Source organism: Dromiciops gliroides, chromosome 2, assembly GCF_019393635.1.
Source record: "Dromiciops gliroides isolate mDroGli1 chromosome 2, mDroGli1.pri, whole genome shotgun sequence".
NCBI classification, from domain to species: Eukaryota; Metazoa; Chordata; class Mammalia; order Microbiotheria; family Microbiotheriidae; genus Dromiciops; species Dromiciops gliroides.
This window is the reverse complement of record NC_057862.1, coordinates 305775201-305797653: the sequence shown is the minus strand read 5'-3', so window position 1 is coordinate 305797653 and position 22453 is coordinate 305775201. Positions and strand designations below refer to the sequence as shown.

Below are 22453 nucleotides of genomic sequence, written 5' to 3'. Positions count from 1 at the left end.
GGAGAAGAGTGTGTGTGTGTGTGTGTGTGTGTGTGTGTGTGTGTGTGTGTGTGTGTGTGTGTGTGAGACAAAGACAGAGACAGGGAGACAGAGACAGGGAGACACAGAGAGAGAGATAGAAGGAGGCAGATAAAGAGACAGAGACATAGAGACAGAGACAATAGAGGCAGAGACAGAGACACATAAAGAGAGACACACAGAGAGATAGAGGCAGAATCAGAGTCAGAGAGACAAAGATAGGAGACAGACAGACAGAGACAGAGACAGAGACAAGAGTACAATTTTTGGGATCAGATACTTCTGCCACATGCTTACCAGTAACTTTGGTGGTTAAACAAGGAAGGGGTGGGGATATCAATTTCACATTTCCTGATAAGGACAAAATCTGCACTGGACTGGAAAAAATCATTCCAGAGAAGGTAATGTACTGCTAGGGATGTCCTCTGTCCACATAAAGGGAAGAGGAGTGAGTTCCTTGCACATACAGCCCCTATTGCCTTGCTGAGCAGCATAACCTAGTGGTTATATACAAATGTAGAAAGTGTGGGTAATAAACAAGATGATCTAAAAATCCTAATATGAAGAGGCAATTTTGACTTCATAGGTATCACTTAGACTTGATGGGATGGGATTTGTGACTGAAATGCGAAAAGGAAATTATAAGTTAAAAATTATGGTAGATTTGCATTATATATTAAATGGTATAATCACATAAGGAAAAGGAATAACCAGAGAGAATCTGGCATGGGGATAGTGATCAATGCAGGAAGAAGGAGAGGTGATATGTATACAGATTATCTGAACAAAATTAGATGGGAAGTTTGGGTGACCAAATAGAATTACAAAACTGGCAATGAAGTAAAATACTGTCATGAAAGGGAAATTCTGCTGCTGTTCTCTTTTCTGCCAAAAGCAGAGAAACTGAAAAAAAAAATGTGGCTTTCCTTAATTTTAACTTGATCCTTCAATGGTACAGAGAGCTTCTGACCAACAAAGAGGAATTTGTTGAAGTAGAAATGGCAGGAATCTTAGGGGATGTGCTCACTGTTAGAGCTGATGGTATAAAAGAACGGGAAACCTGGACATTGTGGGTCATGTACCCTAGATTCTGAAAGCTTAGATTTCCAAGAGCTCAGGGAAAGGACAAATAGGATCCAAAGGCTTCATGTATTGCAAGGGAAATTAGCTCAATTCTGAAAATAAAAGCAGAAATGGTTTCCATATGGAGGAAAAGGAGAGGTGCCTAAAGAGCTAGGTGGTGCAGTGGATTAGAGCACTAAACTTGGAGATAGGAAGATTCGAGTTCAAATCTTGCCTCAGATACTTACTAACTCTGTGACCTTGAGCAAGTCACTTAATCTTTGTTTGCCTCAGTTTCTTCAACCTACCTCCTGGGGTTATTATGAGGATGAAATGAGAAAACATTTGTAAAGTTCACAGCACAGTATCGGGCACACAGTTAATACTGTGCAAATATTATTGTTGCTGTTATTACATTGATCGAACAAATTGAATTTTTTAAAGGTGTGTGTAGAAGATGGAAGGAAGGGCAAGTAAATGAAGATGAATACAATGTTTTATAAGAATAGAGTCAGAAGTGTTAAAGTCCAGAGTGAACTTAAGTTAATGATAAATCCAAAGGAAAATAAAGAGGTGTTTGTTGTTGTTGCTGTTATATTGGGAACAGCATGAAGATCAAAGAAGGGCTGGGATGGCTATTCAGTATAGATGGGATAGTGATTATGGCTGACCTTGGAAAGATGAAGAAGTCAAGTATTATTTTGCTTCTGTTTTCTCTTTTTTCTCTGCTATCTTTTCTCTTTCTTTGTATGCCCAGCATTTAGCACAGTCCTTGGTGCATAGTAAGTATTTAATAAATGTTTATTGTCTGACTGATTTACTAGCTATGTAATTATCAGCATTCACTTCAAACTTTTGAACCTCAATTTCCTCATCTATAAAGTGAAGGTATTGAACAAGATGATCTATAAAATCCTTGCCAACTTTAAAATTCTGTGTTGTAACATTCCAGGTTAATAGATCCCTTTTAACTCTAATATTCAATGTTTTAAAGTCCCTAAAATGGTTTTATGATACCTTACAGCTGTTATTCTGTCCAACGCTTACTTCGATCTTTAAGAAATACTCAAAGAATATGTGGTCTCCCACCCAACCTCAGACTTCATTTGGTTTAGGATTCTATAGAGCTATTTTTGCTCTCTGTCACACTTTTCCTTTAAGCTGAATCCATTTACTGGGGGAAAGGGACCTCAAGGCAAAGTGAGAAGGAAGGACTAGGGGAGGAAGGATAATTGGAATAAAACTTCTTCTATTTGCCCTCCTTCCCTGGCCTAGAGAAGAACAAAGTTTTTGACAGAGATCAAATTGTTCCTCACAAGAGAAAGAGACAATTCTGCCTTGAGAATTATTTCCTTATCTCTAGCAGAAGTTCATTTTGGATGCTGCCATAAGACACTGTCCTGACCTCCTACACTCCAAAAAATCATCTCACCATTACAAAAAAAAAAAATCCTTCTGTTGATCTTGCTGCTCCTTCTGTCCATTCTCAATCAATGAAAAAATTTATTAAGCACCTACTATATGCTAGGCACTGTGTTAAGTGTGGATACAAAAAGAAGCAAAAGCTACATCCTGTCCTCATGGAGCTTACAATCTAATGGATTTTTCTCTCCTATTTTTCCACTTTACTTCACAGCCAAACTTTAAAATAATTAGTTGCTACCCACTGTTTCCACATCCTCGTTACTCACTGACTCCTTGAGATTATCTGTCCTGGTTTGCCAATGACCTCCTTACAGCCAAATCCATCAGATATTTCAGTTTTCATCTTCCCTAGAACCAGAGGTTCAAAAAACTTTTAGCCTGGAAGAGATCTTAGAATCAAAGAACAAAGATGTTTGTAGTAGAAAAGACCTAATCTGATGCCATCCTTTTCTCTTTCTTTGCTTGCTTTCTTTCTTTCCTTCTTCCTTCCTTCCTTCCTTTCTTTCTTCCTTCCTTCCTTCTATTTTATTTATTTATTTATTTATTTTTGTGGGGCAATGGGGGTTAAGTGACTTGCCCAGGGTCACACAGTTAGTAAGTGTCAAGTGTCTGAGGCTGGATTTGAACTCAGGTGCTCCTGAATCCAAGGCCAGTGCTTTACCCACTGTGCCACCTAGCTGCCCCCCTTCCTTTTATTTTTGAGGGAAATGAGGTATAGAAATGAGAAGTGACTTACCTCAGGTTATATAGTAAGGAACAAACCCAGAACTAAATTACACGTCTTCTGATACCAGGGCCAAGTCCATGGCATTTGATACTTTTATGTACTGCCTCCTTCTTGAGTATAGAACTTTAATGTTAATCCCTATTAAATAGAATTTTATTCAACTTGGTCCATGATTCTAGCCTTCTAAAACTTCTTGGCTTCTGGGATACTGCAAACTATTCACTGTCTGCTTCTTTCCTTACCTCCTCTTTCTCAACCCATCTCCCATATGTGAACCTCCCCCAGAAGTCAGTCACTGGCTACATGTTCTTTGATATCTCCTCCCTTCTCATGGCTTTGATTATTATTACTGCAGGAATGACTCTCACATCCCTGTTTCCAGCCCTAACCTTTCCCAGGGTGTCAAGTTCATTCATTTTTTTCTTATAAGGCTAATTTTCTGAGATGTCACACTGAAATCCATACTCAATTCAATTCATTGAATATATGATATATCTACATTGTAGAAGATATTATTGAAGGTGCTGGGAGAAATGTGAGTTTTATTTATTTTATAAGATATAAAGTTTAAATAAAGCATGTTCTTTGCCTCCATAAGGCTCATAGTCTAGTAGGATAATATTATACAATAGAATTTTAAAAATAAATTTGAATTCCTTCACTTCCAAATGCATTAGAGAAATGCAAAATAAAGTTTTAGATGAGATCTGAGAAGGAATTATCATTAGTATGGGGTGAGATTAGGGAAGGCTTTTGGGGGAAAGTGGTGTTTGGATTTTAAAGGGTGGGAATAAATCCAACATATAATGGGAGAGGTGGGGAAAGGTATTCTAGGAATTATCTCTCATTTACCTTCTCTCTCAGGTTTTTCTACTCTTCTGGTCCCTGTTCTTTACAGAATAAGAAAAAGAAGCAATGCGATTCAAGTTTTTCCTCTCTGTGTTGCTCATCAGCCTCCAGGCTGCTGGGACATGTCATGTTTCCCCGCATCGATTAGGGAAAAGTGGCTCTGATTTTGCTTTCCGAGGGACTCACAATGCCAAAGATGCCTCACTCAACTGCAAAATAATAGAAAAAAACACCGACTTTGCATTCACTCTGTATAAGCAGTTGGTCTCTCAAGCCCCTGACTTGAATGTTTTCTTTTCCCCATTGAGTGTCTCCATGATCCTGTCCCTGCTGACCCTTGGGGCCCACTCTACTACCCGCAGTCAGATCCTTGTGGGTTTGGGTTTCAATCTCAAGGAAATCCAGGAGGATGCAATCCACAAATTCTTCCAGAATCTTATTCTCAACCTCAACGTGCCTAATCCTGCACTCCAGCTAAGCATGGGGAGTGCACTGTTTGTTGAGGAGAGGCTCAGGCTGCTGGAAGAGTTCTCACAAAATGTGAAGACCATGTACCTGTCAGAAGCTCTCTCAATTGACTTCCAATACCCTGTCAGGGCTCAGAAGCGTATTAATGACTACATAACAGAGCAAAGCCAAAAGAAAATTGCGGGTTTGGTTAAAGATGTTGACACCAAAACTATGATGATTCTAGTGAATTACATCTTCTTTAAAGGTAAGAGCTTTGGGTCTGGGATGGTGGTTGGGTAGGTTGGGGGAAAGGATAGAGTGTTAATAACCTTAAAATTAATTGCTAAAGAAATTTAAAAAGAAAATTTGAATTTCTTCAAATCTATATGCATATGAATATGTTTTAATAGCTTGATACACATTTTTTTAAAAGGAAATTTGCTAGTCTTACACAATATTTATCCACATATTTTAGCATCTTATAGTAGAAAGAACATTGCAGTTTATTTCAAAAGACAAAGGTTAGAATCCATGCTCTGGCATTTATTAGTTCCCTAGCTATGTGACCATGGACAACTTACTTTACTTATATACACCTCAATCTCTTCATCTATTAAAGGAGAATGAATGACAGAGTTGTCCTGGGGAAGGTGCTTTGTAAAACTTACCTCTGGAAATAAATTGAGTTCTTTCATGCTATTTTTATGGATAAGTAGAAAGATAGGAACTAGCCAGTGACACAATTAGGTAGATTTAGAACTAGACTCAACATATGCATCATTAATTAGTCACATTGTAGGAATGTCCCTAATGGAGTGCCTCTGGGATATCCCCTTTGATCTGCTCTTTGTAATTATTTATCATTCTTGTCAAAATGGCAGATAAAACAAAGCATGGAGGTATAGCTAGTACACTGAATGGCAGACTTTGAATCCAAAGGGACTTCAGAAGGCTAGAACTGTGGACTAAGTTGAATAAAATTCTATTTGATAGGGATTAACATTAAAGTTCTTATACTCAAAATATGATGCCTATAAAAAATAGTCTCAAAATGCCCATTTTCCCAATACAGGGAAGGGGTGATATGTTTAGATAAGAGTTCCTATTTTAAAAAATGGCTTCATGGACTGTAAACTTAAGATGAGTCAACAATGTGACACAACAGTAAAAAAAGAGTTAATCCATCCTGAGCTTCTTTAGGAGAGTGATAACATCCAGAAAAAAGAGGAAGCAGGCCTGCAAAGCTCTGTACCCTGGTCAGGTCACATTTGAAGTACTATGTTCAGTGCTAGATGGCACATTTTAGGAAAGACTGTATGACAGCCTTAATGTATTAATGTTTTTGTAAAGATGTTGCTCAGATTAAAACAAAAACATAAACACCTTAATGAGAAACTCTGCTCTGACTCAGACTTTCTTTTTTACAGAAGAAAAATTTTTTGACTCTTGGCCAAAGTTCTCCCTTTTACTTTTTTGTGGTTTTATCTTTAGCTTCATGGGAGAGAAATTTTGATCCTAAAAGGACTAGAGAAGACAACTTCATTGTGTCAGAAAAGACAATGGTGAAGGTTCCCATGATGATCCATGAAGATATACACTATTACTTCCGGGATAGGAGCCTCTCCTGTAGTGTGCTGCAAATAGCTTATGCATCAAATGAGACAGCCTTGTTTGTTCTTCCTGACCAAGGACAGATGAAACGTGTGGAGGCTGCCCTAACTCAAAAAGTTATGAAACGGTGGCTCAAGGGACTCAAGAAGAGGTACTGTTCAGATCAATATCAAATCAGCAATTGCAAAATTCTACTTCAATTCATGCTTGTTCATTGAGTCTTTATTCCCTTGCTGACATCTATCACATGGAGGTTCAGCCATAAAATTATGAATGGGTTGGGAGGAACTTTAGGATGTAGAATGTTACAGTTATAAAAGAACTTAGAATATGAAATTCCACAAATCATAGAATATTAAATCTGTGGGATACATTAGACCATAGAATGTCAGATTACAGGTGGATAAGGTCCTAGAGATCATTTAGTCTCAAGCTTTGGTTTTGTGGGCAGGATATCTGATATTTCCCTGGCAGGAAGAGGAAAAGGATTTGCCAAAGTTTATGATTTTTACCAATGGATCAGACTTTGATGAAATAATCATGTTAATTTTTACTCATTTTTTGTCCAAAAAAATTAAGACTTCCCAAATACCTTCGTGTTTATGCCTCATTAAGATGAACTTTGATTTGAGAATCTCAAAACTCAGAGAGATAAGATGGGGTAATGGCAAAGAGAAAAGGATGAATATAGATGAAAACTTACATGATACATATGAAGTATTGCTAGTATTGTCATCATTGTAGTTTTTATTAATAATGTATCAGTAAACATGGGCCAACACCAATTTTGCCACCAGCGTCAAGTCATTTTACTTCTCTCAGTCTCAGTTATCTGCAAAATGAGGAGAAAAATACTGATGTATCTCAAATAATAATAATAATTATTGACCTTTATTTTACAGTTTGCAAAGCATTTTACATATATTATCTCATGTGAATCTCACAATAATCTCTCAGGTAATTAATGTAGATTTTATGCTGATGTTTAGTGGATGAGTAAACAGAGGCCTAGAGTGGTTAAATGAGTTGTCCTTCACCACCCAGATAGTGTCAGAGACAGAATTTGAAACCAGGATTTTCAGTCAATCACATTATCTACTACTACAGGCTGTTTCTCCAAGGGAAGTTGTGCTGAATAAAGGAGATAAAAGCTAATAGAAGTTTTAAACAATTATGAGTTAATATTATTATCATATCTTCCATCAATTTGTCATCAAAGATTTACTAAGTGCCTACTATGTGCAGGAGCTGTGCCAAGAGTTGAGAATACAAAGATAACAAATAACAAAAACAGTATCTGCTCTCTGGGAATTCACAAATGAAAATGTACAAAACACTTTAAAAAAGTATTTCATTTGGGGCAGCTAGGTGGCGCAGTGGATCTATCACAGGCCCTGGATTCATGAGGACCTGAGTTCAAATATGACCTCAGACACTTAACACTTACTAGCTGTGTGACCCTGGGCAAGTCACTTAACCCCAATTGCCTCACACACACACACAAAAAGTATTTCATTTGCCTTAGAATCTTTCATTCTTATTATCTTGCTAATAGATGCTAATTCTGAGGAAGACAGAATTCAGTACATATGAATGTAAAAAGAGTGAACAATGGCTGTGAAAGCTGAAATTTAATGACTTGCTGATTATTCATCCATTTCTTTTGGTCAATGAATATGAAGTTTTAGGTCTTCTGCTTTGCTATAAACATAGAAAGTGGAAAACTTGACCTCACACAAAGCCATTTGATCAGTACAGAGTTAGGTTCACAAGGGTATATAAGACTAAGTGAAGTGAAAGACAAATATGGCAAATTGGAGACTTTGGAGGGACCAGAGGCATTAAAAGTGGGAGAGAATAATCTGGGAAATCTTTTAGAGAATATGGGTCATTGATGAGTATGGATGAGAAGCAAATTTCTGGATACTCCTTTGGAAGTGGGGAAGAGAGATATGTGTAATGATCTGCCTGGAGTTAAAGAACCTCTTTACTGAGAAATAAGTAAATAAAAATGAATAGACTAGAATGATCATTCACCCAGACTTCACTAAGGCTCCCTATTCTTTTCAGTTTGATATTCATCCTTCCTTATTGATGAGAAATTCCTCTCATTGTTTACCTTTTGAATAATGAAATTATTATCAAGGCAGGTGAAAATTGTTTTAGCTATTCTACTTCTAGTGGAGAGAGAGAGTTCCAGCAGAAGTCTCTCTTTAATCCTATATGATACTTTCAATTCTTCATTACCACTTTTTTCTTGGTCTTTGCAATCTTAGGTCCTCCCAGTTTCCCACTAAAACCATGTTTTTGTCACCAATGACTTTATAACCAAACACAATAGCCTTTCTTTCAGTCTTTGTGTTCCTTGTCTTCTCTGTAGCTTTTGACATTTTTGAGCATCCCCTTCTACTGGATACTTTTCCTCCTGTGGACTCAGAGTGACCACACCATCATGTTTTGTTTTGTTTTTTCGGGGCAATGGGGGTTAAGTGACTTGCCCCGGGTCACACAACTAGTAAGTGTCAAGTGTCTGAGGCCGGATTTGAACTCAGGTACTCCTGAATCCAGGGCTGGTGCTTTATCTACTGCGCCACCTAGCCACCCCCACCATCCTGTTTTTAGTCTTGCCTCACTATATGGTCTTCATTGTCTCTCACTCTTTTTTTTTAATGTGGAAGCTACCCAAGTATTTATCCTTAGTTCACTTTTCTTCTCTTGAAATATGTTCTCTCAGTGATTTCATTGAAAAACTGGTAAGTTTCACTCCTTCAGGTACCACCATAGCTTCAGTGTTATTTTGCTTTCTGGATGGTGTATATGCATCCAGTCATCTTCTTTAGCAAGTATTATAAGCTGAATTTGTAATTAGCTAGTCCTACCACCCATCTGTTGAAAACACTATCCAATTTGGCACTGGCAAGAATGTAAATCAGTGGATTATTGTTAGCACATACATAAATTTCTCCAAACACATAGTCTAGATTTCTCAGTGACCTCTCACTTCAAACCTAGGAACTCCAGCTTGTGAATAGGATAATGCGTCTTGCTGTCACTAAGGCCTCTACTGGAAAATATGGCTGATTTCATGTGTTCATCACTTACCTGGTACAAGACTGTTCCCAATCGTACTAAGATGAAATCTATATGCAAGATAAGAGGCTTTGGGGGTCTGTGTTGCCCAATACTGATACATATAGGTGTAAAAAGATATTTAGTTTACCTTCTGCCTACATAAAAGACTTTTCAGTGATTTACAGGTGACCTAGTCCTATTTTGCTGGTAGAGTATCTCTGTTTACTATAGTGGAGTAATCTTTGGGCTTTCTACCTAAAGTCATACTACTATCTGAGTTGGTTGAAAATTCCTTCCATATTTATATAAGCATGGATAGAAGAAATATCCTTGACCTATAGAATGTGAACTCAGAATCACTCATGCATCATTTTGCTAGGAAAGGTCTTTCCCCAAATGTGTTTTCAGACCTAAATCTCATTTTATTCTGTTGAATCATCCTTTCTACTCATGAATGCCACAAATTTATTGCATAATTCCTCCTTTTCAGATCGAGGATTGTGAGCCAATTTCCTGGTAGTTCTCATTCTCTAGATTTTGTTCAGGTATTTTTGAATGCTTGAATAACTCTGGTAATTCACAGAATATATCCCAAATGGGATGCTATTGCCTTTGTTCCCATATCTATTTTTTCTATAGTCCCCAAACTTTCACTTTGATCTTCAAGAATGCTCCAATAGGGGCAGCTAGGTGGTGCAGTGGATAGAGCATCAGCCCTGGATTCAGGAGGACCTGAGTTCAAATTTGACCTCAGACACTTAACACTTAATAGCTGTGTGACCCTGGGCAACTCACTTAACTCCAATTGCCTCACCAAAAAAAAAAAATGCTCCAATAGCCTTCTTTTTACATGTAGGATCTACTGTATTTATCAGTAGTCCCTTATGAATATAAACTTTCATAATTTGACAATATTTTTCAAATACTGTACTCATGTTCAGTGTTGATCCATAATGCTAATATATACCCAATAACCAGAGGTGAATAATTTATTGACCAAATAAGCTGATCAACTTCAACAATGCAAATTAGAAACAATAATAACTGTGCTAGCACAGTTATCATCAAATTATCAGCAGCACAACATGAAAACAACAGCAAAAAAATGGTTATTATAAAGTAATTGCTATTCTCTTAGGCCTAGGTCAAAATTAAGATTCTTGTAATACTGTTAAAATAAATAAATACAAGAGTTCAAGAAATTCTGCTTGAACAAAATTGAGAACAAGAAGAAGTAAAACAGTAAACTCTGAATCAGAGAAAAGGCAAAATTAAAAAAAAAAAAGTTGTTCCAGATAAGACTACCATTTTTTTTAATACCAAAAAGTGTCTCTGTGGAGGGTGGAGTTAGCCTTCCAGTACTAAATCCCCTTTTATTCCCTCTTCCCTTCAGAAAAGAAATGGAGCTAAACTATTCCCAAGATCTGCCTATCTCCTCCCTAGGGTGTGGTTTACAGTATGATCTTTTATTCAGTCAGGACCTTCTCCTCCATACTCTCATCTCTGGAGATTTAACCAGCTATACCATTTTGAAAATTATCTTGCTTTTTAGCTGAAGGGCAATTTAATGGCCTTTGGGTCAATGTGGTACCTCTCTCTGCTATTTTATGTATTTAATAACAGACAGAAAGTTATCAACACAAGCACAATAACTCACAGCTCCTAGTTGGGAAAATCCCTAACCTTTAGACAAATGTCTTGCTCTGTTCTCATTTAAATTTTGCGTATTTTCAGCTAATCCCTGATTTCTATAAATTTGAAGTAAAATAAAGGAATAGGAACTACTTAGTTAAAAAAAAAAAAGTTAGCACGATATATTGTTGTGCCTATAACTAGCCAGATTTGGGGAGAGGATGTTAGAGAAGCAGTAGAATTTTTGGTCCTTTCAGAGGCCTTCAATCCTTGAAGAGGTGAGTACAAGTTGTAGCTTCAGTGTGAGTTCTCTGTTCCAAAAAAGAACTCAAATCCCTTGCCTGCTGGGATCTGTTGACCCACTTTAATAATTTCCTTCTAAGTCACAGCTCAATTCTCCTTTCAGTTTCTTCTTTCACTTATCACACTTTTGTTGTGACAGTATAGTTGAATATGGAGTGATATGAGATAATATTGGGAACGTAGGGTGGTACCATTTTATAAGAGGCTAGAATTGTGTTAAATATGTTTGCTTAACTTTATAAGCAACAGAGAACCAATGAACATTTTTGTTGTGTATTCTTTCCAGCTCAGCTTATGACTCCCAGCATAGGGCTGGCAGTACTGTCTTCCCTAATGTGGCTGCTGCTTAGCTCATGCAATCCCTGTACCTCCCTTTTATTCCACCCCACTGTGTGTGTCCCTTTAAAATTTCTTGGACATAACCTAAATCCACCTTCCAGTTCAGAGATTTCAATAATTCACATTGTTCTCCGGACTGAGAGGGAATGCTTGTTCCTGCGAACTACAAATCTCAAGATTCTAGTTAATTTCCAAGCCCCTTTTATGTTGTTCATTTCCATTGTTACAGCTACCAATAAAATTTTATCTGCATTCATGACCTCTCTTCTGAGCTCCAGACCTCAAGCTTCAATTGCCTTTAGAACATTTCTCCCCAGATATCTCACCCTCACCTTCAACTCAACATGTCCAAGATTGAACTCATTATTCCTCCCTCACTCCATCCTGCTTATGTTTTGCTACTTCTATTTATATTACCGTCACTCAGTCTTTTATATTTGTAACCTTGTAATCATCATCATCTTTCACTTATCCCCTCTCTTCTTCTCTCATATTCAATGTAATGAATTATCAAGTTCTATTGGATCCAACTCTACCATAGCTCTTAGATCCATCTCCTCCTTTCTATTCTTATTTCAATTCCTCTGGTATAGGTCCTCATTATTACCTATTCATACTATTATAATGGCCATTATCCTGGTCTTCTCACTGCTAGTCTCTTCCCTCTCTAATCTATCCTTCATATTACTTCCTGAATAATCTTTCATCAGCATAGATCTTATCATGTCACTTCTTTAAAAATTTTCATTGGTTCTCTGTTGCTTACAAAGTAAAGCAAACTTCTTTGACACATTCCTAGCTTCATATAAAATGGTAGCACCCTACCTTCCCAATATTATCTCATATAACTCCATTCTACACACTCTATATATCCAAACTAGATAACTCTCTACCTCCCTCCACTCCCGAAGAAACATTATGTATTCATGCCTTGTGGCTTTCCTCAGGTTATTTTTTTTTTTTTTGCGGGGCAATGGGGGTTAAGTGATTTGCCCAGGGTCACACAACTAGTAAGTGTGTAAGAGTACTAGTACTAGTAAGTAGTAAGAGGCCGGATTTGAACTCAGGTACTCCTGAATCCAGGGCCAGTGCTTTATACACTGTGCCACCTAGATGCCCCCAGGTTAATCTTTATGCCCAGAATATCCTCCCTCCTTATCCAACTGTTAGCCAGGTTCACAGATAACCATTTTGGTACACCTATAGGAAGCCCCTTTTTCTACTAAGTGGATGGCCTTTTTCTTTATGGCATCCCTGTATCCTCATCATTCCTTGGTAGAGAATCTGTGTCATTCTCCTTAGAGATGCCAGCTCCAACTGCACTACAAAAAATTTAAAATTATTACATAGCCCCATAAGCTCAGTGGTTCTTTTTAACCTTCCTCTTTATGTTGGATTCTTTCCTTCTCAAACCACCTGAGAAATGTTAATACTCTCATTCCCCCCTCAAGTTCTTTTCATGACATTCTGTTTTCTTTTATTCCTTCTGGTTGCTCTTGAAGCAAAATGCTGTAGAATTCTGTGTTATCCCTGTTTTCTGTACCAGGAACTCAGTTGCTGGGGACTCCTGCATGAGGCTTTATACCTATCTAGTAAGAAGCACTGCCTGGAGGTCTTGGACCAGGACACCAGGCCTACTTCCTTTCCCTCAAAGTGCCTTTTCTCACCATAGGAGGTGATTTGTTCCTTTGCTATCTATCTAAAATTAGGAGATTCTTGCATAAGTGAAATGAAAGCAGAAGTTTCCTTAATCTGCTGTGTGGAAGGAGGTCTTATGTAGAAATCTGCTGCCATCCACTTTTTTCATTTCACAGTTGATCACACTTCAGATACATTTAGCTTCTGTCATGCCTCTCTCCTGTCTCAGCACCTCCATTTCTCTGAGCCTCAGTTTTTCCATAGGAATAGGGAAATAACTATTTCTAATTATAAATTGATGGGATAAACTGAACTCATTATCCTTTCCCCCAAAACTCTCACATTTTCCTAACTTTCCTATTATGTGGAAGGTATTACTATCCTCAAAGTCACACAGCCTCTCAATTTAGGTGTCATTCTTAACTCCTCACTCTCTCTTACCTCCTTTTATCCATATACCTGGGCTATTACAATAGGATAATGGCTGGTCTCATCCTTTCAAGTCTCTCACCACTCTAGCTCATCCCCTTTTCAGCTGTCAAATTTATCTTCCTAAAGCACAAGTATGACCATGTCACCATCCCCCATTTAATTAATTCCAGTGGCTCCCTATTGCCTCCAGGATCAAATATAAAATCTTTGGTTTGGCTTTTAAAGTCTTTCATAACCTGTCTCCATCATACTTTTCTAGTCTACTTAAACCATATTCTCATACTCTCACCCCCAATTACTCTGTGATCCAGTGACACTGGTCTCCTCATTTTTCCTCACATATTATATCCCATCTCCCAAATCTGACCATTTTCCCTGGTTCTCCCCTTTGTTTTGACATCTCTCCCTCCTCATCTTGGCCTCCTGGGCTTCCTTCAAGTCTCAGCTAAAGACCCACTATCTAAAAGAAGACTTTCCCATTCATCCTTAATCTTAGTGCTTATGCTCTGAAAGGATCTCCAATTTACTACATATATAAATATATCTATTATAATTATATTAATAATGAATAAATTAAAATTAATATATCATTATATTAGGGAATCTAGCTATATCTTTAATGTTTTAACATAATTATTTGTCATTGTTTGTTGTCTCTTTTCTTAGACAGTGAGCTCCTTGAGAACAGGGAGTGTCTTTTGCTTTTCTTTGTATTACCAGAACTTAGCACAATGCCTGGCACAGAGTAAGCACTTAGGAGATGCTTCTTGACTTGACTTCCAGTTCTAACATTCTATGTCCCAAAGACCCCTCTGGTTTTCATGTTCTTTAGGTCTTGAAGTTAAGACTATGAAGTAGAATATTTGGAACATTTAGAAGGGACTGCTGTATTTAGGGAATTTTTTTTAAAAGAACAGGAGTGTCCAGTTGTGAAGCAATGAGAAGTAGAGTTTAGAGGGAGAGTTGACTGAGTCAAGACATTTAAGTCTTAGAAAACATGATTCCTAGGGCATAGTTTAAGGGAGAGATTTTGGTGAGAACACAATTGTAACAGTCAAGAGGGATTTATAAATGCTTTGTGAGTGTAATAAGGCAGACAAGGCCATTATATCATCCATAAACAAACAGTTACCTTATGCCAAGAATAGTGAACTAGAAGTTTAAAAACTTAGATTCTAATCTTTTATATGCCATCAATTGGTGGCACTAACTTTGAGCAAATTATTTAATCTTTCTGGGCCTTTGTTTGCACATGTGAAATGATAGGGTTGAATTGGAAGACCTCTAAGGCTCTTCTGGTTTTCAATTTTATGTATGAATATATATATATATATATATATATATATATATATATGTATGTATATTTGTATATGATTTCTCTCTTCCCAGAGCTATGGAATTACATATTCCAAAGTTGTACCTTTCTGGCAAGTATGAGCTGCAGAAGATACTTCCAGCACTGAAGATTACAAGTGTCTTCTCTAAAGAGTCTGATCTCTCTGGCATCATTGACCTAAGCAACAAACCCAGCCATCTGACCCCTCTGATTTCTCAAGTATGTTTATAATTGTTAAGATTTCCATAATCATGACAGAGTTTCCTTTTGACACCTGTGACTACAGGTAGGTTAAGCAATCACTTCAGACATGTAATGATTAGGTAATGATTAGGCAAAATTTGTGATCTATAAAAATAATAACAAAAATTCTAACATGACCATAGGCTTCATTAAAGGGAAGCCTGATGCCTTGGGTCAAAGCAAAGATTCTGAATATTATTACATAAAGTTGGGAGGATAACTAATATTTTGTGGATGACAGTCATAATGCAAAAGGTTCTTGGAAGGCTAGTGCTATGGACCTATATATGACATTTAATAGGAATGTAAAACCAAATGTAGGGGGAAATATTGTGGATGTGGAAAAGAATTAGAAGATTTAGTGGCATTTAATCTTTTTTTTTTTTTTTGGGGGGGGGGGCAATGAGGGTTAAGTGACTTGCCCAAGGTCACACAGCTAGTAAGTGTCAAGTGTCTGAGGCTGGATTTGAACTCAGGTCCTCCTGAATCCAAGGCCAGTGCTTTATCCACTGCGCCACCTAGCTGCCCCGGCATTTAATCTTAATATGAATCAGTAGTGCAACATGATGGCCCAAAAAAGCCACAATTATCTGAGTCTACAATGTATGTGGTGTATAGAAAGCAAGATATGATTATCCTGCTGTGTTTTATCCTGGGCAGACCACATCTGAAGTATTTTGCTCATTTCTGAATGACAAATTTTAGCCATTTGACAATGAGAAACTGAAATTCATCAAAAAGACAACAATGAGAGTGGTAAGGGGATTGAAGACCATTATCATATAAGTAAAAGGCAATTATTTAGCTTGAAGAAGAGAATGTATAATGAAATATGAAAATTGTACTCAAGTATTTGAAGGCTTACCAAATAGAATAAACATCAAACTTACTCTGGTTGGACCCAAAGGCAAGAACTGGAAACAAAGCATGGAAGTTACAAGGAGGTAGAAATAGCAATAACAACAACAACAACAACAACAACAATAATAATAATAAACAGCTAACACTTATATAGTGCTTTAAGGTTTGCAAAGCATTGTACATATGATATCTCATTGGATCCTAACAACAAACTTGTGAGGCAGGAGCTATTATTATCCCCATTATACAGATTAGAAAACTGTGGCTGAGAGAGGTTAAGTGACTTGCCCAGGTTCACACAATTAGTAAGTATCTGAGGTCAGATTTGAACTCAAGTCTTCCTGATGTCAAACCCAATGTCCTTACAGCACAATTTAGCTAAAAATTAGAGTTATTCAAAAGTTGAATGGATATTAAGCTCTCCATCACTAGAAGTCTTCGAAGAATGGCTAGATAGACATTTGTGTGTTATCTCATGGAGGGGATTGCTACCTAGATATGTGTTGAATTAAGTGACTTTTGAAGATACTTCCAGATGAGTCTGAATTTGTATGGAATGCATGTATTTGAGGACCAGAATGCCAGAAAATTCTACTTTCTGCTACATTTTTCTATTGTGATATGAAGTTGCCTCTGACACAGCGAAGGCTCAAAGCCTCTGGTGGACAGTAAAAATGAGGGGTGTAATTTTTAAACACCAGCTGGTTCCAGTTTTGCTTAGATCATTCCCTGACCACACTAGCCAAATGAATATTTCCAGTACTTTGGTTCTGTCATTTCAAGAGCTATGTGGTTACTTTTATTGTTGCAAAGGCACATGCAGGTAAATGTCACAATGAAAGCTGTGGCCACCTACATATTCTCTATAAGTGACAGACAAACTGCTCCTCAATCTATAAGTATCAATAATTAAGCCAAGTGATCCTTTAGGTCCCCGAGGAAGGCAATGTGGTGAAGTCAAAAGAGAACTAAAAGGGGCAGCTAGGTGGCACAGTGGATAGAGGACCGTCCCTGGGTTCAGAAAGACCTGAGTTCAAATCCGGCCTCAGACCCTTGACACTTACTAGCTGTGTGACCCTGGGCAAGTCACTTAACCCCAATTGCCTCACCAAAAAAAAAAAAAAAAAAAGAGAACTAAATCCCAAATCAGAAGACCTAATTCTAAATCCTGGTTTTGCCACTTACTGTGTGACCTTAAGCAAATATTTTTCCCTCTCCTGGGCTTCAATTTAAAATGACTGATTAGATTAGATGAAACTGAGGCTCAGATGAGGGAAAATGACTTTTATTTTTATAATGAACAAAAATCCATTTTTCTTTTCCTCCCACTCCCCATCTCATTGAAAAAAAGAAAAAGAAAAAATAAATTCCTTATAACATGCATAGTCAAGCAAAACAAATCACTTCATTGAGTATGTGTGAATATACACATATATATGAATATATACATTGTGTATATATGTGTGTGCAAACATTATATATGCTGAATCTCAGTGGCTATCAGGATGTCTTTTTCAATGCATATAGGACACTTAGGAAAAGGGGATGACTTGAGAGGAAACATAAACTCTGATTTGGACATTCATTTAATTGATTCATACAAATCCACATATATGTGTATATTTATACATACACACATACATAATTCATACATATGTATTTCTGTGCCCCGACTCTGTACAGGGCTAAAATTCTAGCTATACTATCTAAAATCTAATGAGTGGTCGCCAATAAATTATAAACTTTAGCACGAGTATTTAAGTGTTTAAGTATTTAGTAAAGAGCATTAGGATCAGAGAGAAAGGTAAAAATCTAACTATTTCTAAGAGACCCCATCATCCAACCCACCATGGTGAGGTCAGGAACCAAAAAGAGGAAAAAGCCCTCTGCCAGCGTCCACTTCCTACTTTGTGTCCTCCTCCCAGAAATGGGAGGCTCCTCAAGTTGATTGGCTGGTAGCCTTTATAGACAGTACCCATGAGCAAACGTCACTTCCTGATGCCAAGGACCTTGACCACATGGCTTGCCCTCAGATGCTGTCTCCTCATGGGGGAGCTTTCCTACAGTAGTTCTCCAGCAGGTGGCATCATTTCAATCGTTACAACTCTGTTGCCTCTCTTTCAGGAGGTGGATAGCATGCTTCATCACTGGTCTTCTAGAATTCTGGATGGTCATTGTATTATCAGACTTCTTACAGCTTTTAGAGTTGTTTTTACATTTTTTATTATATAAATTGTTCTTCTGGTTTGGTTTATTTCATTCTCCATCATTTTATACAATCCTTCAAAACTCTTAATTTTTATAATACTGATGTAATAGCATAAATTTTTTTCTGTTTCTTCTTACTTTACCCTTCATCAGTTTACACAAGTCTTTCTATGTCTCTTTGAAATTACCTATTTCCTCTTTTCCTATACATTCTACAAATAGTACATTCATATACCACAATTCACAGTGTCATACATTGAAATAGTAGCAAAACTGGAACTAGGATCTGAGTCTTCTTAGCAGTGATTTGCTTTTCTATTACAATACACTAGAAAGACAACTTCTTCCCTGATGTCCATATTCAAAAACGTTGGTTTAATATAAATTATTTTGTATAAAGAATTAGAGAACCTTATTGAAAAGGACCTTGGAAGCTATCTAATCCAAACCAAACTTCAACTAAAATAAGGGAATGAAGGCGAGCCTTAGTTCTCACAGAAGATTATGTCACCAGAGCATAAGCTCTGTGTGGTTTTCCAGAATATAAACCCAACAAAGATTGGATCTATTGTCTAAGGACCAATCTGGTTAAGCATGGAAAGAGTCATCTCCAGAATGCCAGCCACCAGGTGAGACTTTTTTTTTCATTCCCAGAAATTAATGAAATCATCTATTAAGGTAGGTAGAGATTTTCATTCATTTATTTATTCAGTATTGATTAAACACTTATTATGCTAGGTTCTGGGTACAAAGACAAATAATGAAACCATGTTCCCTGTCGAGACATACTATTGGGGTGAGAGAGAAAGAATATAGCACAGATAAGTAAATATAATATCATATAATTTCCTGGGGCAGGAGTAGGACATTAACAATAAGAGGGATCAGTAGAGACCTCCTGCAAGAGGTGACATTTGAAATAAGACTTCAAGGAGCTAGGAAATCTACCAGGTAGAAATGAAGAGGGAGTGAATTCCAGGATTCAGAAGTGGTCTAGGCATAGGCACAGAGATAAGAGATGGAATGAAATGTAGTGGTGGGGTTGTTGTAGCAAGTAGGACAGTTGGACTGGAACTTTAAGTAAATGAAGGAGAACAATACAGAATGAACTTGCAAAGCTTCCTGTTTGGAACCAGATAATGAAGAGACTTGAATGCCAAACTGTAAAGACTTTTTTATCCTAGAAGGAATTTGGAAACATTGGAGATTTTTGAGCAGAGTAATGGCATAGGATGATATTTTTAGTGCTAAAAGTGCCCCCTGAATCATAAAGTTCCAATACATTAACTTTACAGCTGAGGAAACTGAGCCCCCAGAGAGGTTAAGGCCCAGACTTGCACAGGTTTGCAGAGCCAGCAAGTGACTAATGTATTATTCAAACTAGAGTCTCCTTTAACTTCAAGACTTGGAATGTACTCACCATACCATGACTCCCCTTGTATTTTAGAAATATTGATTTGGCAGCTATGAGGAGAATGGATCAGAAAGGGGAGAGACTGGAGTCATAGTAACAAATTAGGAGAATATTACATTAGTCCAGGTGAAAGGTGAGGGCCTGAAGTGACTGGAATAGTGACCATGTGGAGAAAAGACGGTTGATATTTTGAAGGTAGAATTGACAACACTTGACAACTCATTGGCTATGGGGAGGGAAAAGGAAAGGGAGCAGTCAAGTATTATTCTTTGTAAATCTCAGTGGATGGCTCTTTAAGTTTCAATAGGATGATGGTTCTTTCAATTGCTATAAGATAATTAGAGGGAATAACTTGAAGGAAAGATAAACTCTGGTCTAGATATGTTCAGTTTGAGATCATAGGATCATAGATTTAGAGCCAGAAGGGGCTTCAGAGGCTATCCAGGTCCAACCTCTTTATTTGTCAGAGAGAACCTAGTCCAGGGAGCTTCCCAAAAATCACATAGATAGTGTCAGAAGTGAGATTTGAACTCAGGTCCTCTGACTCCAGACTTCTCCACTATCCCAAAATGTTTATGTGACATCCATTTGGAAAGATCCAATAGGTAGTTGATGATATGGGACTGGTACTTAGGAGATATAATAAATATTGACATATAAATATAATAGGGATAGCTAGAGCATTGGCCTGGAGTCAGAAAGACTCATCTTTATGAGCTCAAATCTGACCTCAGACATTTACTAGGTGTTTGACCCTATGAAAGTCACTTAACCTTGTTTGTCTCAGTTTCTTCATCTATAAAAGGAGCTGGAGAAGCAAATGGCAAACCACTGCAGTATCTTTGCCAATAAAACCCAAAATGTGGTCATGATGAGTCAGACACAACTGAAAAATGAACTGAACAATAGATATGGGAATCATTTGCAGAGAGATGATATTTGAATTCATTGATTTTGATGTTATCACTAGTTAGAAAGGGTAGAGAAGAGGGCCAAGCTATCCCTGATGTAAATCTATGCATAGAGGGCAAAACATGGGTGATGATCTCAGAAAGAAGACTTGGAAGCAGCCAGATAGGTGGGAAGGAAGCAGAGAAAAGCAGTGTCATGAGAGCCCAAAGAGCAGAAAGTTTCCCAAAAGGGGATCAATTGTGTCAAATGCTGAAGAGGGAAAAAACCGAAATGCTACAGAGGGAACAAAGAGGAAAACTAAGAAGAGCTCATGGGATTTGGCAATTAAGTGATCACTGGTCAACTTGGAGAAAGTAGTTGAGTGATGAGGTTGGAAGCCAGACTCAGAGACTGAGAGAGAATGAGAGGATTAAATGCATAGGCTAAATAGCCATTAGTTCCATGCACAAGTGTGTTTTTAACTAGCAAAACTGGGTTGAAAGGCAATATAATAACAGCAAAACAGTTGAGTTTTTTTCTTTCCAAACTGCTAATAAGAACTCACATTTTCATCATGATTTGTTGTTTCCCGATGGAAATAATTGTCAATAACCCTCTGAGTTAGATAATGTGGCTACTATTATCTCTATTTTACAGATATAGAAACTGATGATTATCCAAAGTTATGTAGCTTGTAAAGGATGGATCTAGATTTCAGAATTAGGTTCTTTGACTCCTCCATGTCTAATGAAATCTCATATACCATCTTGTCCTTTCTTTTGATCTATTTGTTTAAAAAAAGAAAAATCCATTTTTGATCCTATCTTTTGATGAGAGTTCTGCAATCTTCTGGCATTTTCTCTTCAAAGGGACATGACTTCCTTTGAAGGTTCTGTTGTTTTCTCTTCCATAATGTCATTACATGTGTGTTTCTCTTTGCAGATTGTCCACCAGACTGGATTCGAGATGGATGAGTCAGGCCCACAATCTCTTATGACTACCAAGAGCCACATCAAGATCAGGATGTCAACTGCTCGACACCACATGATGGAATTCAACAGATCTTTTCTGGTTATGATCCTTGCTCAACCTAACCAGAGCATCCTTTTGCTTGGCAAAGTGGTGAACCCCAGGGAAGCAGAAGGGCTATCTGCTTCCTCTGCATCTTAAGCCTTTCCTCTACAATGAAGGGGCAGCCACCTACTCACATCCACCTCCTGGGGGAAGGGGCAGCAAGGTAGCCTGAGGGTGGATCATTGTGTAGCTTGCTATAAATAAAGAGCAATGTGCAAATGCAAGATATTGGTGAATGACTGCTTTTCTATTAATCCATCAATTTCTTTTAACAATTGGTGTACTCTTTCTCAGCAACATGTGGGAAATAGCAACAGACCTCTTTTCTACATGTTTTTTAAGAACCATTAAACACTTCCTCATGACAACCCCATGAGGTAGGTGTTGCACAAATTATTATTCTCATCATCCAGATGAATGAAGAAATTCTAGATCAGAGAGGTGTAGGGGACTTGCCAGAGGTTGTGAGCCAAAATTCCTACAGATATTCTGATTGAGCTCTGATGCTCCTTCTGCTATACCCTATTACTTCTCTGAAGGTCACAGTTCATAGTTTCACAGACTAACAAATCTGGAAGGGACCTTAGAAAGGTTCTAGTGAAATCTACTCATTTGACAGATGAAGAAGTTGAGATTCAGAGGGGAAAAGTGACTTGCCCAAGGTTATATAATAAAACAGGGATGAGTTTCAAGTCATTCCATACTTACTGTGTCTCTATCATTTAATCACTAAAGGTTCCTTAAAGATAGAAATAAACACTCAGATGGAGAAGGTAAATTTTAAAGAAAAAGCATGTGTAGAAGATGGTCTAACAGCTTATTTTACACCTTGCAAAGCATTTTGCAAAAATTGTCTAATTTGATTTCC

The 22453-nt window shown here is 37.5% G+C and overlaps 1 protein-coding gene and 1 long non-coding RNA gene across 2 annotated transcripts in view; one reads left to right on the top strand and one right to left on the bottom strand.

Annotated features, from left to right (window-relative positions):
• LOC122739867 overlaps positions 1-22453 on the bottom strand; it is a 52170-nt gene that overhangs the window by 14952 nt on the left and 14765 nt on the right. Inside the window, exons 2-3 of the long non-coding RNA XR_006354686.1 lie at positions 6846-6974; positions 4085-4290 (exon numbers count right to left, since the gene is read on the bottom strand). This is a non-coding gene — a long non-coding RNA (uncharacterized LOC122739867). The remainder of the gene's footprint in view (positions 1-4084; positions 4291-6845; positions 6975-22453) is intronic.
• LOC122739865 (plasma serine protease inhibitor-like) lies at positions 380-21774 on the top strand. The gene is made up of 5 exons (XM_043981575.1): positions 380-419; positions 4097-4796; positions 6023-6293; positions 14948-15113; positions 21454-21774. Exons 2-5 carry the CDS (start codon positions 4148-4150, stop codon positions 21679-21681), a joined length of 1314 nt encoding a protein of 437 aa, XP_043837510.1. The 5' UTR covers positions 380-419; positions 4097-4147; the 3' UTR covers positions 21682-21774.